We start from the raw sequence: 18,044 nt of genomic DNA, 5'->3' as shown, positions 1-18,044 counted from the left end.
CGGCTGGCGCATAAGGCTGACAGCCTTACCGCCATCTTTGAGCCGATTGTGTAGATAATGTGGGACCCCCAATGTCTCACAAAGGCCCATGGGCCTTCACGGCCTGTTACAGGGATAGCTCTACTTTTAACTTTTATACTTTTTTGTCACCACTGTAGTAAATGAAGCCACACTTCAGATATGAGAATATGCAAAATAAATATTCCTTAACGTATGGGCTTGTTATATCCTCAAGAGATTTTATCATATAACAAAATTTACTGTGTTTAGATCTTAGTGACCTTACATATGGATACCATTTCATATATTCACTAATGTTTATGCCTAAGAATTTTGTTTCAGAATTACTAGTAATATCTATATTGTCAAATTTGTCTTGAGGTTTTTTATGGATCTCTTTCTTCGTTATTATGAAATGATCCTGCTGTTGTTTTCAGGACTTAGTCTAAGGCCATTTGCATAAAACCATGAATGCAAATTATTCATAATCCTATTTTATTGTTTGCTGGAGGGTCTGCTTGTTTTCTGCTAAAGTGTTTGTAGCATCTGCAAATAGAACTGGTCTTTTCTCTGTGATAGTTATTGGCTAGTCATTTATGTATAAAAAAGTCAGCTTGAAAATTGAAGCTTGGGGCACAACCATGTTTAATTTATTTTAGTGCTGAAAGATACATGTATAGTTTATTTTAACAAATTTGCTTGTGATGTGTTAAATATGATCCAAACCATGAGGTCACAATGCCACCATGTGAATTTAATTTGGCAACTAGAATATCATGATTTAAACCAACATGATTCACTTAAATCACAAAATATTCCATTTTGGGGCTTCCCCCCGCTAGATTCAGCTTCTTGTACTTCAGTTGCCACTGGAAAAAAATAAACCTAGTTTCATTGCAACGACATTTCTTTTGGCATTTGACAGTGGAACATCATATCATTATAAGTTATATGTGAAATTTGTGTCAATACACACACACAGTAGTGTGATTGGTTGAGGCACTGTGCTACAGGCCAGATGGTCACAGGTTCATGTCCTGATGAGATGGTTTCTTTCCTTTGCCCTAATCCTTCCAGCTGCACTATGACCTTGGGGTCAACTCAGCTTCTAACAGAAATGAGTACCAGGAATCTTCCCTGGGAGTAAAGGGCGGCTGGCAAGTAAGGCTAACAACCTTACTGCCATCTGTGAGCTGATTCTCTAGAGAAAATGTGAGAGCCTTGAACTCCATACTTTGGCCCAATTGGCTGTCCTCAGCTTGTAATGCATTTGTTTTTGCATCTTTTTTTGTAGCAGTTGACCAACATCTATATTAAATTCTAAAAACTGATGATTATGTGGTTTGTGAGGAGATTTGAAACTTTGTCAGTGATTAAAGTATTAAAAGTTAAAATTAGAATTAAGACTAAAAAGTGCTTTTGAGTATTCATAATTGAAGTTGGTTGTGTTGTTATGATGAGCTGTTGCATTTGAAATCTCCCACATGTGTTTGTTTCTTCTGTAATTGCTGATATTGAAGGCATTGTTCTGGTTGACTAGGCTGTTGTCATGGAGAACTCCTTATATTCGAGATATAAATGCTGGAAAGAGTTGTTGGACACTGGTGTATTGTCTCTCTGGATTTTCTGTTTTCTTAATGTTTGATATTTATTTGTTATAAGCTACAAACTTGTGGTTTCTGGTAGAATTTGCCGTGATTTAATGCATATTTTTGTTCATTCATCTTAGTTTCCTGTAATTTGTTGTGGAATTGGCATATTTTTGTTGTTTACCTTGTTCGGTAAAGATGCTGTTGATGAAGTCTCTGTGTGACTTGTATAACTTAGATAATTAATGACAGTTTTTACTTAACATTGATCGACTGCAAGTAAATCTTAATTGCAACTCATATGGGAAGTATGACATAATGAAAGTTACTGGAAGGAAGATTACGTGATCTTTAAATGAGAGGCAGAATGTGACTTGAATCTTATTTTAGTATGTGGCTTTTAAATAAGAAGTAATGTTGTAACTAAGATGCCTTGTTAAGTAAACTGAAATAATTTAATGCAACCTTTAATTTTTTTTCAGAGTAAACTGCTCATTTTACTTCAAGATAGGGGCTTGCAGACATGGGGATCGTTGTTCACGAATTCACAACAAGCCAACTTTCAGCCAGGTTGGTATACATTGAACATGCAGTAATTCCTTGCCAACCACAGAGATCAAGTAGCCACAGGTTTCAGTTTGTATCCAGTTTTCTGTGGTGTTCGGTTTCATGTTTGTGGTTTTTAACTTGTATATGTACAGGGTGTCATCAGTCAGATTTGTATACACATCTTAAGAGCATAATTGTGCATTCAATTAGGGCCCAAAAAATCAGTGGGCTTTTGCATCAGGATATCCACATTTACGAGTACTGGGGACAGGCCTGCGGTGGCCCTTTGAAACTGTTCCACATCCTCACACCCTGTTTATGTGAGATCGATTTTAGTATTAGCCTCGATTGGTGGATTGATCTCACAAGTTCCCATAACTGGAAACCTGGAATTCTACAGGGAGGTTCTCACCTTTCTTAACCGGTTCACAGCTCTGCACTTCATGGCGACCAGTTCACTGCTGGCTGCGAGGTGCATACGAATTTTGCTGATGAATTAACATTCAGAATGAAGTAGTTGCAGTTCACAGATCACAAGATGTGTTGAAAATGCCCCCCCCCCCAACATGTAGACATTCCTAGTCCCAGTGGAAGAGGTTCTGATTTGTTGTTTGAAGACGCTCTGCAGGAATATTTGTGATGTCAGTTGCAGATTGATCGCACCTTTGATGACAGGCTGTAGAAACCAACTACAAAAATGAACCCTACAAGCTGGATCGCAGAGCAGCAAGGCGTGGATTACTGTTCTTTTATAGGTTCTGAGCTTCAGCAATTGTGTTGCCCTTCTTGCACTAGACTTTGACACTCCAGTCTCATGAGCTAGAAGTTTCAGTGCTTTTCTAGGTGCACGTTCAAGTGTGGCTCCTATGTCATCTAACGCTTCCTCAGTAAGAACTCGGCACGTATGTTTTTGTTTTATGTCTCTAAGAGTTCTTATGATCTAAGTTTATTCACCAAATTGTGAATTATTTGTCTGCTGGGAACTGTTTCTTCATGACATTTTTGCCAACATTTTCTAGCAGATCTGTATTTTATGTAGGTGTCATACAGAAATACATGTTGCTCCTATGTATACTGCCCCATGACAAACCACGCATCTTACTAATTGTAACATAACTGAGAACAAACTACAAATGGAACTGATAGCTGCTGCCCACTACTGACAAATCATAAACAAATTCCCACACATGAACCGCACTGCTTGCTGTAAAACGTAATGCCATGAAGTGGTCTGCAAAGTTAATAACTTCCCATAATTCAAACATTGTCAACCTTCGGATATACTGATTCATTGTCAAAGTTCGTGTGTGCCTTGGAGGGGGCAGTGCAGAGCCATGAACTGGTCAACAAATGTAAGAACCTCCCTGTATCTGTACCTAGGCTTTGATGAGTGTTAACAGCAGTTGCAGTTACCCAGACACCCACTTTCACACAAGACCTTGCCAGTAGTGATTTTGTAAGCTATGCTTGTTTTCACGAATATGACCCACATGGTCAGTGAGGTTTTCTGTAATCATTATTCTGTAGTTCTGTATATCCTTTACTAAAGTTTTGTGTGCTTTGGCATCATCCTGGCAGACAGTACTCTGTTATTCTGTGTGATTAGCTGTTCACTTGAAACCAAGAAGTGTATAATAGATGATATAATCTCTCAAAATAACCTGTCTTGTTTTCTTGTAGACTGTTCTCCTCCAGAACTTGTATGTGAATCCACAGAATTCCGCAAAATCAGCTGATGGCTCACACTGTAAGTGAAAGTGTTCTGTTTTTCTGATTCATTGTTCCAAAACTTAATTTCTTGTTTGAGAGTGCAAGTAAATGCTTCTGAATTATGCCTTTTTTATGTAAAAATGTAGTGCATGATGAAATTAAAATACTTATTTAAAAATAAAGTGGTCAGGTTTGACTTTTTCCAGTGGGTAGCTAATGGTTTTCATGATATTTAAGCAAAGTGAAACATACCTAAGGCTTTTCTGTAACTGTCAGTCATGGTTACTTGAAAGCATTATTTCAGTCATGTCATTAGTGCACTGAGCTGAAATCCTGGATGGCAGGCTGATATGGCTTCTGATGTTTTTGGAATATTGTTATAACATTTTTCCATGTTTATGGATATCAAATTTTAAAATTCTGGCTCATGGCTCCAAATCCGTCATTCAGATATCCTCTTCAACCTATAGCCAAGCTGAAAGTCAGTCTCCCCCAGCCTGCCACCCCAAATGATACCTATTGCTGGATACAACAGTATGTAATCTTGTAATTGTTATGAAGTGATTTTAAATCTACAACATCCAATATGAATATGCATTACAGGGAGTCCATTAATGACGGTCTGTTGTGAACACTTTCCTTCCAGCATATTCTCAGTGATTATGCCAGTATTTTGTTGAATGTTGGTCATTGTCAGAGGTACATTTAATATACATGATATTTCAGCTGTTGGTTGTGTTGTCATCTTCAGGTGTTTGTTGTCATTAGACTGACACACTTTTTATTTTCTATAAATACATCCCATTTAATGTTCCTTGATCTAAGGTTCCCGCTTATCTGATGTGTAGTGTCCTTGGTCCAAAGCCACCAATCTGTTGTAAATGTCATGCATTTAAGATGTTTTTCAGTTGAAATGTCCAAATCCACTTCTTCCTAAAGGAACCTGAAAAGTGGATTTCATGTTTTTGAGCATTGTGGCAGTGGTTGGTTGGAACTAAACATAGATCCTTTTCAATTGCATGCTAACCGTTAAACCAGTTTGATAGTTCTGATGATGTCCCCCCCCCATCTGCTATATTTATACTGACAAATTATTATTGTTGTTGTTGTTGTTTAGGTATTGGTGATTGTTTCAGTTGAACTCGGGACCTTTTGAACATAGGTTAGTACATTAATCACTAGACCATTGGACCACGTCAGAGATGGTTATGCCTCTACTTATATTACTTTATGTCACATAATTGAGGTTTCTACGTACAGTAGACTCCTGGATTTCTCATATCCGTCCATCTGTAATACTCATTCAACTAGCAAAAATTTCAAAAGGAAGTTTCTATTTTTATAGTAATTTAAAAACAAATTTATGGTGCATGTACTAGGGCTGTTCAGAAAATAACCTCCAGTGAGCTGTTAACAAAACAAGCAATGAGAATAGAATTTATTTTATACAAAAAATACATACATGCTTAAGCTGACTTCTTGACATAGTCACTGCTAAATTTGAGGTACTTGTTGTATCGGGGAATGAGTTTTTGTATCCCTGTGTCAGCCACATTTTGACACCTAAAGCGTTGCTAAAGCGTTGTGATGTCACCCAGTTCTTGAGATAGGTAAACAGGTGGTAGTAGTCACTTAGAGTGAGATCAGGGCTCAAAGGAGGGTGGCCGAACAACTCCCAATTGAAATGCTCCTGTCGTGCTTAAGTGCAAGCAGCTATATGTGAGTACACATTGTCGTGGAGGAGCACTACACCATATGTCAGCATTCCAAGCCTTTTGTTCTGAATGGTTTTATTGTTTTTTTAAGTGTTTGGCAGTACACTTTTGACATTACTGTGGTCCCTTGTTACATGAATTCCACCATCAGAACTTCTTTCCTGTCCCAGAAAACAGTTGCTGTCAACTTTCTGGCATACAGGATTTCTTTAATCTTTTTTGGCGCTTTGGTTTCAGCATTCACAAATGAAACCCAGGTTTCATCGTCTGTTACTCATATGATGTGACTGAGAAATTCATTGCCTCGAAACCGAGGCCATTCTTTGCATTATGTGCACACCCATTAGCATTTTTTGAACCCATCTTTTGCAGAACTTGTAATAGCCTAGCCTAACTGATAATCTCATAGAGAACAGTGTATGAAATTTCTGAAATTGTGAAGCGCTGTTTTTCAGAAATTTTTTGGTCAACACTTTGGACAAGATGATCACTCACTACATATGGTTGACCACTTCGCTGTACATTGTGAACATTTGTTCGCCCATCTTTGAACATTCTACACCATTTTTTACAGTTTTTACATTTTGGCTGTGAACTGTGCAGAATTCATGATGGATTTCTACAGCACTCATGTTTCTAGCATGAAAAAAAGTGGACAACAGCACGAATTTTACAGCTGGCAGTATTATCAGGTGCAGAACATATCATAACTCGCTCCGTAAGGATAAGAACATACACTAGGTGACCAGTTGTATGGTGCTTTACAAGGCAATGAGTCATGTGATTGCTACCTTGCATATGTGAGCTCTCCTGTGCTCTTACATTAGTTGTCTAAAATAAATGGAGATTACTTTCCTAACAGCCCAAGTATGTTCACCTGCAACATGGAAGTTCTCTGAACCACATCACTAACCATTGTCATTCCTCACGCACTTTACTTGCTAATCCCTGGCCCTTATTGTTGAATGTGTGATTGTATTGTGGAATAATGTGTTATACCCAGAGTGTCACTTGGGAAGACTTCTACCCAAGAAATAAAGCCGGGCTGTGTTTTGGTTTTGTATTGAGTTTCTCTAACAGTTTTTGTGTGGAACCAGCAGGTTTGTGTAACGTGCACACCCTGTTTCCCATACAAGCAGGTCAATGGGGAGTTAACTATTTGGTGACCCTCATTCCAAGAGTTATCTTCTGTTTTGCAGCTAGATGTTTCTTCCAGTTTTGTATTGTATTTATGGTTGGGACTTCAGGTTTTGCGAACACACACACACACAGAAATATGAGAAGTTCTGTCGACACAACTATTGTATGCAGTTGTAACAATTATGTACAGTTCCTTTATTATCCAACATTGTTTTGGCATATTGGCCATTTTCAGGTTATTTTATATGTATTGTTGCTTCACTGTAATTAGCTACATTGGTCAGTGTTTACAGATTGAATCTATATATATATATGGTGCAGTTATTGAATAAACTGTATAGACTTATAATAAATAAGTTAAATTTATTGTGTTGTAATAAAATGTTCTGTCAGATAGTGATCAGTGTTTGATGTCATGAAAACCCTGCTTCGTTTTGAAGCTGTTTGGTAACACCAGTTTTGTTATATATGCTCTTCAGTGTATATTGTGGCATGTAGACACATTGCTAGGCAACAACTGTGAAACAAACAGTAAGACAATGGCCATTGCTATGCAACAATTTTCTAAATAGGCNAGTTCAGATAGTGCAGTGGAGTGAATCAAGTTGGTTGGTGAGTGAGTGAGTGAATGAGTTAGAGGACTGCTGTGGTGAAGCTGGCAGCTGAGGCACAGGGACGTTTCGGGAATCCAGAGGAAGGGGAACGTTCACCTTTGGAAGCCATTACCATACAGCAACTTGCGAAGACACAGCAGACTGAGAAGACTTAGTATTTGCTGCAGTGAACTGCTGAGTGTGTGAATTAGCGATAGTGCTATAGTTACTTGTAGTTATACTCTGTAAGGGTGCAGTCAGTCTAGTTACCAGTCCCTCTCTGTAGTCACTCATACATGTGACAGTGTTGTCACTGACTCATGTTTTTACAGTCAGTTGTGTGGTCATGTTGTGGAGTGTATTGCTTATGTTGGTATTCTCTTTTATGTGATTTTTATGTTGTGGTTATTTGGTGCATGTGTTATCCTCTGTATGTGGTACATGTACTGGCTACTCAGGGGTTTTCAATTAATTTTGGTTATGTGTTATTGGTTATGAAACTTTGCTTATTGTGTATGTTGAGGGGGCTGTTACTGGTTTGGGGGTGGTTTGTGGTGTGAGAGGAATGGGACTCAGAGCACTCCACTCTACTACATGAATGAGGAACTGATTGAAAATGGAAGAGATAGTCAAGAACTGATATAGAAACAACATAGAATAACATATATAATAAAATAGGCACTACCAATCATCTTTGAAAAAGGCTTGCATGGTTTTCACAGTAGCAAATAGTAATCGGTGTAGCCATTGCATTACACTTTAAATGGCTCATTCAAGTTTTTTTATGCTCAAGTGGTTCAGGTAAAATGGAATATAAAGTAATAACCTCCCAACTTTTAAAGTTTTAAGAAAAATTAACAAAACAACAAATTTGACTTTTTGACTTACTCTCTATAGTCTGTACAATTTTCCAAATAATTGTTAACATGCATGTAAACTCAGATTTGTAAACATTGACCAGTGCAACTAGAACATTTAAGTGGCAGTACATGTGAAGTAGCCTGATAGTGGCCAATAGGCCAAAACCTGCTGCATAATAAAAGAAATGTAAATAATTGATACATCTGTGACAGTAGTTGTGCTAATGAAATTTTGCATATTTGTTAATCAAGGAAACACAACAGGACACTCTGATCCATTGTTTCCTATATACACACATACATTTGTTTGGGTTTTGCATGAGAGATGCAGTTCTCTGATTCATCCCTGTAATTATTTTTATTCAAATTTTGTATGTTGAATGCCATTGTTCATTATATTAAAGATGTTCATATTCGGATTCTTTTGTGATACCCTTCAGATGATTTTGTGAATCCAGTTCCATCCATTGCCACTAATCTCAATATAAAAATGTAATATAAAATCTGTCATGGCCACTAATCACCTGGAGACGGGCATAGAGCTAACTTTCGTAATATGTATATCACCTTCACCTCAGACAATGATGTCAGGTATAATAGTCAACCACGATTGTGTCAAACCTTTTAAGATTCCTGCTCATTTATGCTTTGTGCCTGTATAAGAGTTCTGTCAGGAGGGCAGGCATACTGAATTTTGTCATGTATCACATGTCATTGTTTTGAAGATGGCGCTTATCTATAGAAAAGTTGTCACCTGTTTTGAAATTGTAGTGAATGTGGCAACCCATTTCAGTGATTCAGGTTACTGTGCAGAGGTTGGCAGCTGTCTTGAATTATAATGTGGCAAAGCAGAATATTGTTACTGTGGTGCTATGTAATATCATGTCATTGTGTCTGTTGCAGTTCTCTCTTCGTTTTTTTTATTTGAACATTCTGCTTCCAAGATTGAGTCCGTGTTTTAATGATAACAAAGCATAGGACATATATTCTTTGTTGTGAGATCATATGTATGTATGTGCGCTATGTGCCAAGGGATATACAATTATCTGCCTGATATAAGAATACTGTTTAGATTAAGCATGATTCAGATAAACAAAATCAGGCTTTCTAACTTAACACATTCCCGACCGGATAGTACTTTTAAGTGACAACCCTGCAGACCGGTCACTTTTTGCAAGATGTAAGAGTTAAAAAACAATATTAGCATACCCATCTTTCAGAAATCCAAATATTCAAAACATTTTCCATTGTAAAAATTGTGGGTTGTCATCATTCGGCAAAAGTGTGTCTACTTTTGTCTGAAGCTTATTTCTTCTGAAATGTGTGAAAAATGCCCTTTCTGTCTGAAAGTGGTTTATTCTGTAATGTTTGAAAATTCCCTTTTGTATGCCCTTTTTGGTCTGCTCTCAGACTGCCATTTTCTCTGTATCCAAATTTTATACTAAAGAGAGAAAAAATGGTCTGTGTTCCTCTTTTGGAATGGTCGCCTTTGATCACTGGCTTACATGGATATAAAAATAATGAGACATTTAACCGACACTGTTACTTTGGATGTTTTCCATTGTCTGTAATTTTTTAAGTAGGTGTTACTTGTGGTGATAGAAACAGATCCAATATCCGAAATGCTGTGTTTTAAAAAACTGAAGATGATGGACAGTGTTCAAAATAACAGTCAAGATTATTGTTACATACCTATAGAAATCTTCAGACAAGCTTAATGGAACATATATAAAGTGTTTTCTGGTATATGGGGGTCTTGTGGTCTAAAGTGGATGCAAAAATTAAAGGCATATGAGGTGGGATGGAGAAAACTTCAGTGAGAATTCGCAAGTCTTGCAAAATTTGCAGTATTGCAGTATGCCGAATGCCACTATGGCAATGCATATATATTTTATCATTTGTACTAAGAAAATCTGCATAAAACAATACCTTAGAACAATGGCATCAAACTGAAGCTGTCAGTTCAAGTCCCATGTTTATACATTTGAGGTTCTGAAGTTAGCAACTTCTTATCAGATACATGTGCACACTTTCAGCCAGTCTTTCTACTCCTGTTATAAATGGTTATTTCTTCATTGATCAGTATGGATCAGTTGCTATCCTGTGTGTAGCTGGAATGTATAGATGTAAGAATTTTCTCTGCAGAAATAGTGAAATTACAATTGAAACAGCAAGAATTTGATTTGGGTTTATAAATGGCTGTGTATTATATCTGCAGTTATTACTTTGACAGTAAGTGAACCAGGCACAAGTGATTCTGCTGCCAGCAAATTTAAATTTATGCATGGACAAGTCAGAAATATTATTTTCAGTGTGTGAAAGTAGATTTCTCTAAAAGTCAGGATATGACATGTGATGCATGTGGTGTGAGTGTGCATACAGTGTCACATATTTGCTGTGAGGCTAAGAAACCAGGGGAACATATAGGTCTCTAGGGAGGAATTGGAATGTACCAAAATGTGTCTTAAGTTTAATGTGAATTTTATGATGACAGACTTTTTCCATCTGCAAAGAATCTCACTTAGTGCGAGACAGAATTAGCTGTACTGGCTCTTCATTAGTAGTGTATCAGTTACTGAAAATTATTGGTTCTATGTACAGAATATCTGGTGATGGTTAAGATTTCTTGTTAGGAAGGGGTCAAATCATTGCTGCTCAAGTGAAGTGTTTAAGAACTCTGCACAATCTGAAGGTTTGTGGTGATGAGCACCCATTTTTCTACCTAGATGAAACATGGTTAAATCATGATCATTCAATACATGGCAGGATTTGACAGAGAGAGGAGGCCTCACAGTTCTGCCAGAGAAAGTGTGTCATGTAAGAGCTGCAGAAAGTGTCTTCATTCCGAAGAATAGATGGGTATTTCAGTCATGACCACAGTCATGTGGTTCTCATTACCATTTGGAAATGATTGCCTGTAATTTGAGAATTCATTCCCCAGTTTTCCATAGACGGGATTAATTATAATTGTGGATAATGCAAACTACTATTCAGTTTTCGTGGACAGACTCCATAATAAAAACACACATAGAGATGAAATCATGTACTGGTTATGAAAGTGTGGTGTTGAGTATGATCACTTAGATAATATTCCAGAGTTGATGAAGCGGGTTGAACTGTATACAGCTCATCAAAACTGCAAACTGGACCACATAGCAATCCATATGGGACATCTGGTAATTCATTTACCTCCTTATTGTCAGTCATACCCAATAAAATTATGTGGGTGGGCTAAGGTGAAGTGGTACAGTAGGGCAGTATGGATAGAATAATAGTTTTCGAGAGATGTGTGAATGAAGCCAAGGTTTCCCAGGTTAGGAATGCCAAACAGCTACAGAGGAAGATTTTCACAAAGAAATATTTTGGGACAGAGTACTAGGGCATGTCACTGAGGTGGTAGTGACTACAGTTTCATTAGCATTGAGTGGAGTGAATCAAGTGTTCAAGATAAGCCACTAGCTTTTCCCTTGTAGTTTTATGCAATGATTGCAGTTTCATCAGAGTTATATAAATATATATATTACTGAAGGTAAGAAATATGTGACTTTTTCATTCTTATAATATTGCCAGTATGTAGGGTTACCTTGCTTAGTTTAATGGAGAGAACTGATCTTGTAACACTGTTATCACTTGGAACATCAGAAGTAGTGCATATCACATTCATTTACATCCCTCATATGCCTTTACATTTTGTATCTGGTATAGTGCTGGGCCCTCATGCCAAAAGCATTGAGTTCAAGACTGGCCAGTTCCAGTATTGCTTGGATGCCTTTCCTGTTCCTTTGACTCAAACACTTGGAAATTGCAGATCTGTGTTGTGGTTTGGATTCCATTGTAAGTTATTTGTCCCTTCTACTAGTTATTATCTTCAGCATCCGTTACGGGAGTAAATGGAAGTATGTTCTATGGGTGCTTGCTCTGTAGAAATTAATTCCTTAACCTTTGTTGGGTGTGCAGAAGCCAGGAAGATCCAAAAGACCGTACTCAGAACCATTAGAGAGAAAACACTTTTTTTAGCATTGCCATACAATGCCATCTGTTGCAAAATGTCTGAATTATGACATTGCATCATGGTTGAATTAAATTTGAAACCTATTGACCGACAAGCATAAAATCATAGACCGAAAACACTTCATAAGTCTTCGATGGCGGTCGGGAGTGTGTTAATTTTTTTCTAATTTCAGTGGTTGCAAATGTGTCTGATGAAGAGATGCAGGAGCATTATGACAACTTCTTTGAAGATGTTTTCGTGGAGTGTGAAGATAAGGTAATAAAAATCAGGACTCTGGTTAATTTTTAGTAATTTGGTTTGTAGATTATTCATTCAACAGGGAGAAATAACTGTTAGGAGGCATTCATCTCTTAGGCTGAAATCACATCCTGTATAAGTCATGGCTTCTAACATAACTTCAAGCATTTAGCTCATTAAGTCTGTAATTTGTTTTTGTGTACCAGGTGCATAAAACGAACAAATAATGGGGAACTCTAAGGTTTATTTTGGACTGTATCCAGACGATGGCTAGAGTCCAAACTAAACCTTATAGTTCTGTACAGCATACACCATCATCAGAATCCTTTAAAGTCTAAATAATGGGGAGTCCATATTTCTTTGCCTTTCTTCTTGTCTGTATTTGATTTGATAGATTCTGATTGAATTCAGTTTTGCAGATCTTCACTAAAAGTTGATTCACAGCTATTTGCATTCCTCTCTGGTGAAAATAACATCCCCTTTATATGAAATTTTGATCAAAATTTATGAGGTTTCAGAAGAATAGCACAGTGCGTAAAAAATATATTAAAAATATAAATTAAGGTCTGCAGCTTTTGTTTGGTTGTACAGTATTTGATATGCTGAATATTTTATCAAGTGTGACTGTAATTAGTGATTCTGTGCAGTGTAATATCTAGTATTGCTGACATGGATGTTTTCCTGTAGATGTCCTGTGGCAAATTTTTGTCAGTTTATGCCATTGTTGATACTTGGAAAACACCACAGATTGTCATAGGACTTCCTTATATTTTGCATGTATGTATGTTTGAAAGGAGCCAGTATAGCACATTCCATATGGTGACTAGGCTGTGGGCTGGAGGAGGCAAGGTTTGATACCCAGCAGGGGCAAGAGATTTTCTTTTCTCCATAATGTTCAGACCTGCTCTGGGGTCCACACAGTCTCTTATGCAGTGGGTACTGGGGCCCATGTTCCATGTGGGGCAGGGAGCAATACTCATTTCCATCTAGTGCTGAGGTTAAGAATAGTGGGGCTGTTCCTCCAGTCCCCTGTACATCTTCATTGCATAGTGGTTAATTCATTAAACCCAAGGATAACTTACCTCTTACCTTATGTTATGTATAAAAAGGAGAAGTTTAACATAAGTTAGAGTTCGTAAAAGTGCAGTATATTTTAGACAGTGGAACCTCAGTCTATTTTTCCTCAGTTTAAAGTTTTCCCTCTTTTGATATTCAGTCTTGAGGGTCAAGTCAATAATCTTAGTGTAAATGACCTCCATTACAATTTTCTCAGTTCAGTCATCAAACATACTGGTATCAAGAGAAACCTTAAATGGAGTTCAGTTATATATAATATTGTTGTTAGCTCCATGGCTGACTCATTCTTGGGGCATCCAATTCAAATACCAATCAGTAACTGACTTTGCGTACAGGCTTAATTTTCCTCAGTCTCAGCAAATGCTAGAATTTTCATTTTAAAAAGCTATGAACAGTCCTGTATGCTTCATATGTTCCATTTATATTGTTCTACACTTTTAGATGCATTCACAATCCTGCAGAACCCATATTAAGTTCACTCTGTCTCTCATTCTGTCTTATGCATGAAATAATTTAAGAACTGGTGAGCAGATTGTCTTGAAATTTGATATTGGTGAGTTTTAAATTCAACACTACATACCACAGATGGTATCTTGGGAAGCCCTTTCCATCTTGAAGGAAGTTCTCTTGACCCTGACCCTGGGATGGGCCCCACTAAAAATTTGGGTATTCATTGTGAATATCACAAATGAGTTTGTCTTGGGGCTGAACATCCTGTCCACATATGATGCCACTGTGCAGAGGAAGAGGTATTGCTATGGAGCTTTGGGACTGGGCTCCAGCCTGGTAGTGGCCAGTGATGAAGTGATACCTGCACAGTGCAAGGGAGTGTTGATGGCTTGATTGGAGGGCCCCCTCAAAGTGGAAAATGGCCTGGCAGAAGTTAGGCTGGAAGACCATCTGCCTGAAGGACTCTATATAGCTAGCACCCTGGTCTGAGACTTCCAGGAGGTGCCCATGAGGGTCCTGAATGCTACCTGTTGTGACCAGAAGCTCATGAAAGGAACCCTTCTGGCACACTTATGAGCCAGTCATGTTGGTGACCCCACCTGATGTGGAACAGCCACAGTTATAGGACCTGGTGCAGCAGCAGACCAAACCTGAGTGATGCCAGATCCTGAGAGTTGGAAGAGCTCTTCGCTGAGTAGGGAGACATCTTTGCTATGAAAAGTGATGACTGTGGGTGGACCAACAGAGTGTACCACAATATAGATAGAGGAGAAGCCTGATTGATTTGCTACCCTGAGGAGGACAGTTGCAGTTAAGTTGTCATAAGCTGTTGCTGTTAGTGCGTGAATTAATGATGGCACTATAGTTACTTGTGGTTACAATTAGTAAATGTTGCGTAAATCCAATTACCAATCCAGACCCCGTCTACATTCATTCATAAACATGACAATATATTTATTAATTATTGTTTAATACCATCATAATTTGTATATGCTGGCATGTCTGTGCGTAAATGCTCTTGCTTTTGTAAATTTCCCCTTGTCACATTTCTTTACCACATGTGGTCAAGTGATTACCACAATATATCTGGGAGATTGTAGGTTTAAACCTTGGCTTTGAGATCTGCTCATTTCCAGGTTTTTAATGAGTTTTTCTAGAGATTACTGGCAAAGTACCTTTAAAAGGACAAGACTGCTTCTTTCTATATTTCCATTTCTTTATTCACAGTCATCCAGCTATGATGCCAATAACCTCTGCAGTTGAGGAAATGTTAAATAAAGTCATACATAGGTGTGTTAATTTTATCCACTATTGCATAACACATTGGAAAATATATGCTCTCACCATTGTTAGTAGAAAGTGCTGATATTAGTATTGAACTGTAATGATGTACAAAGATAGTTTGGTGAACTAAATTTATTAGTGCTCCCTATTCTCAAGTTTTTTCTTGTAAATGGTTGTTTCAGGGAATTAGCAATGGAAAGATTGTAATTATTTGTATATGAAAAATGAAGGTGTATGAGAAGAGTATTTGGAAGGGCTATAAAGTTATAAGTGAAAGGCAAAGAACCAGAGAATGCAACAGATTGAAATGGTATACCAAAGTGACTGATGGTAGTGCAAGTAGAAATAAGAGAAGAGTATGGTCAAAGGTAGAAGTTGCAAAGTTGTCAGGCAGCAGAGATAGTTCGGTGTTTTTTATTTATCAGCTCATATTTTAGTGGAAGCAGTGTGAGAGAAATATTGCTCAGTTTTCTTCATTTTTCATTGCTGATATTATTCTGCTGGTGACATATTTTCTTGTGAACTCCTAAAACGTTACTTTAATACTTTTAACAGATCGACTACTGTTTCCAACAGACTTCTTGCAGTTATCGCGTACTCTGCTCTACTCTGAAGAAGAGCAATCTTTCAACAAGATGATTCATCTGAATGAGTTATATAGTGTCATAATCAGCATGAGTTATGTAGTGTTGTGTGAAGTGAGAAGGTGATCATGAATGGTGAGAAGGCATAGATTTCAAACCAGGTATGACACATTTGTAGGTACTATCCCATCATGTTTGTGGAAGACCTGAGGAAGACAACAGGAAGCTTAAGGATAACGAGTAACCTGGCTGAGATTCAAACAAAATACTTCCTGAAGGATGCTGTCTAACCTTTTAATTGGAAATTAAGCAGACTTTTAGAACAGACAACATTTGCAGATGCTTTTCAAACACCGAGAAGTAAGGACATGTCATCAGACTTGGGTTTGGGGTGTCAGTGAAAGTGAGATGATTGGGAAGTAGACAGAAAATAGAGACATATCTTACACTTTCATTCAGTGGGACTTAGTTTGTGAAATTATTTGTGTAGTTTTCCCTTTGGAGAAGTTGACTTGCTGGTTACTGAGAAATTGTAACTGAGGGATAACATTACAGACTAATGATGTGAAGGTCCCAGGTTCTGTACCCTAGTGCCCCCCCCCCTACCAATTTGGCCCAGTAAATTTTTAAAAATTATCATGAATCACATATTTCAATTTGTTCAACATGCAGTATGTTCATAGGATGTAAATGATTGGCAAGTTAATTAATTAATATAGTTATTTTGTAGAATATAAATAACAGGTGAGGTGTATCAATTTATTTAAATAACTATTTCTTGTTGATATTAATAAAAATTATGTACCAGTATAATATAACCATGTTGTTAAGTATGATAAGTTAATTGATAAATATTTTAACGTATTAGTACACGCCACTGTAGTTGTTAAAATATTAAATTTTGTATTCATTGTATTATGATAACTTTGTATGTATATATTAATATTCACCATACACATTGTAATAGCAGTTTCTAATTGAATTGATATCCTTCTGAAGATGGTCTATAAGACTGAAACCTGTCAAGGATAAAAGATTAAAAAGGAGAAAACATTTTATCAGTCACACTGGACGGTGTTAATTAACCTTTATAATACTTCCTGGCAGGGACAAATGACTCCTATATGCCATTATGTATACCTCCCAGACTCCTATCCAATTGGTGTTTAAAAACCTGAAGCGTGAATTATTTTGATGTGATGTTGAAATATGGGATTCTTGGATCTTCGCTGTCAGACATTTCCAAGTATATAGCTTCATAGCATGGTGTTCAATCAAGAGGGGCACCTCTATTTCTTCCTAACCTGAAAAATGTGTACCAGTTTATGTGGGTATGTGCCTATAGTGACAATTTGTTAGGACAGCACTGTGTTGCATTAGGAGCAAAATGGCAGAGTTCAAGTATGGTGTAACCTTGCTAGGAGATGTGTAGAGAAAAGTAGTAGTTTTCTGATTTGTAGTTTATTCATGTAGTATTACAGTAGTTAGATCAAAGGGGTTAGGGTAAAGGTAAAGTTGCCCCTTTGCTTAACTAATTAAGCACTTCACCATGAAGGAATATGGGGGAGATGATGTATAGATCCACATTTTCTTGACCTTTGCACAAGTTGGAGGTGAGTGGTCAGCTTCATGTCCCTGCCGTTTTTCCCCCAGGGAAAGAGCTCCCAGTACCCATTGGATAGGAGGTTGGGTGGGCATCAGAGCCGGTCTGCATGACATGGAAATAGAGAAAATTCTTGACCCTACCAGTACTCGAATTCCGACCCCTGTGTTGTCCAGCCCATAGTCAGTTGCTATACAGACTGCGCTGTCTTGGCTTCCAAAAGGGTTAAGGATATGTTGCATAACATTCTTGAGTGAAATGTTGGATTGGAAAACATGTGAAATCGTGGGTGGTGAATTTCTAAAGAAGTGTCGCAACATTTGTTAATTGCTGTGAAATGTGAGAGGACATCATTTCAACAATTGTAAAATAATGGTAAGTTCAGACTTCTCTCACAATGTATTCCAAGATTATGCTGTAAGCAGTTGTATAGCTCACACTGTATGTATCCACCATAAAGACAAAAATTTTGTTTGGAATCTTGAAAGTAATGTTTAACGGGAGCAGGAGACGGATTAATGTGGAATAAGGAGGATAGATCCAAGCAGTATGTCTCGAATATTTATCTCTGTGTTTATCGTGCATATATATGGCCTTCAAAAGTACAATATTGACTCTATGAAAAGTGTTGAATCTTAATC

General features: G+C 37.5%; 1 protein-coding gene across 2 annotated transcripts in view; it reads left to right on the top strand.

Moving 5' to 3' along the window:
• LOC111872910 (splicing factor U2af 38 kDa subunit) overlaps window positions 1–18,044 on the top strand; it is a 32,349-nt gene that overhangs the window by 4,245 nt on the left and 10,060 nt on the right. Inside the window, exons 2-5 of one of the 2 annotated variants that reach the window (XM_023867187.2) lie at window positions 2,072–2,159; window positions 3,819–3,885; window positions 9,292–9,336; window positions 12,341–12,423. In XM_023867187.2, coding sequence (XP_023722955.1) covers window positions 2,072–2,159; window positions 3,819–3,885; window positions 9,292–9,336; window positions 12,341–12,423 — 283 coding nt within the window. The remainder of the gene's footprint in view (window positions 1–2,071; window positions 2,160–3,818; window positions 3,886–9,291; window positions 9,337–12,340; window positions 12,424–18,044) is intronic. The other variant, XM_023867188.2, reaches the window with a different exon arrangement.

This window comes from Cryptotermes secundus, unplaced genomic scaffold (assembly GCF_002891405.2).
Source record: "Cryptotermes secundus unplaced genomic scaffold, Csec_1.0 scaffold407, whole genome shotgun sequence".
Classification (NCBI taxonomy): Eukaryota; Metazoa; Arthropoda; class Insecta; order Blattodea; family Kalotermitidae; genus Cryptotermes; species Cryptotermes secundus.
The sequence above is the reverse complement of the archived record's forward strand: the minus strand, read 5'-3'. Positions and strand labels throughout refer to the sequence as shown.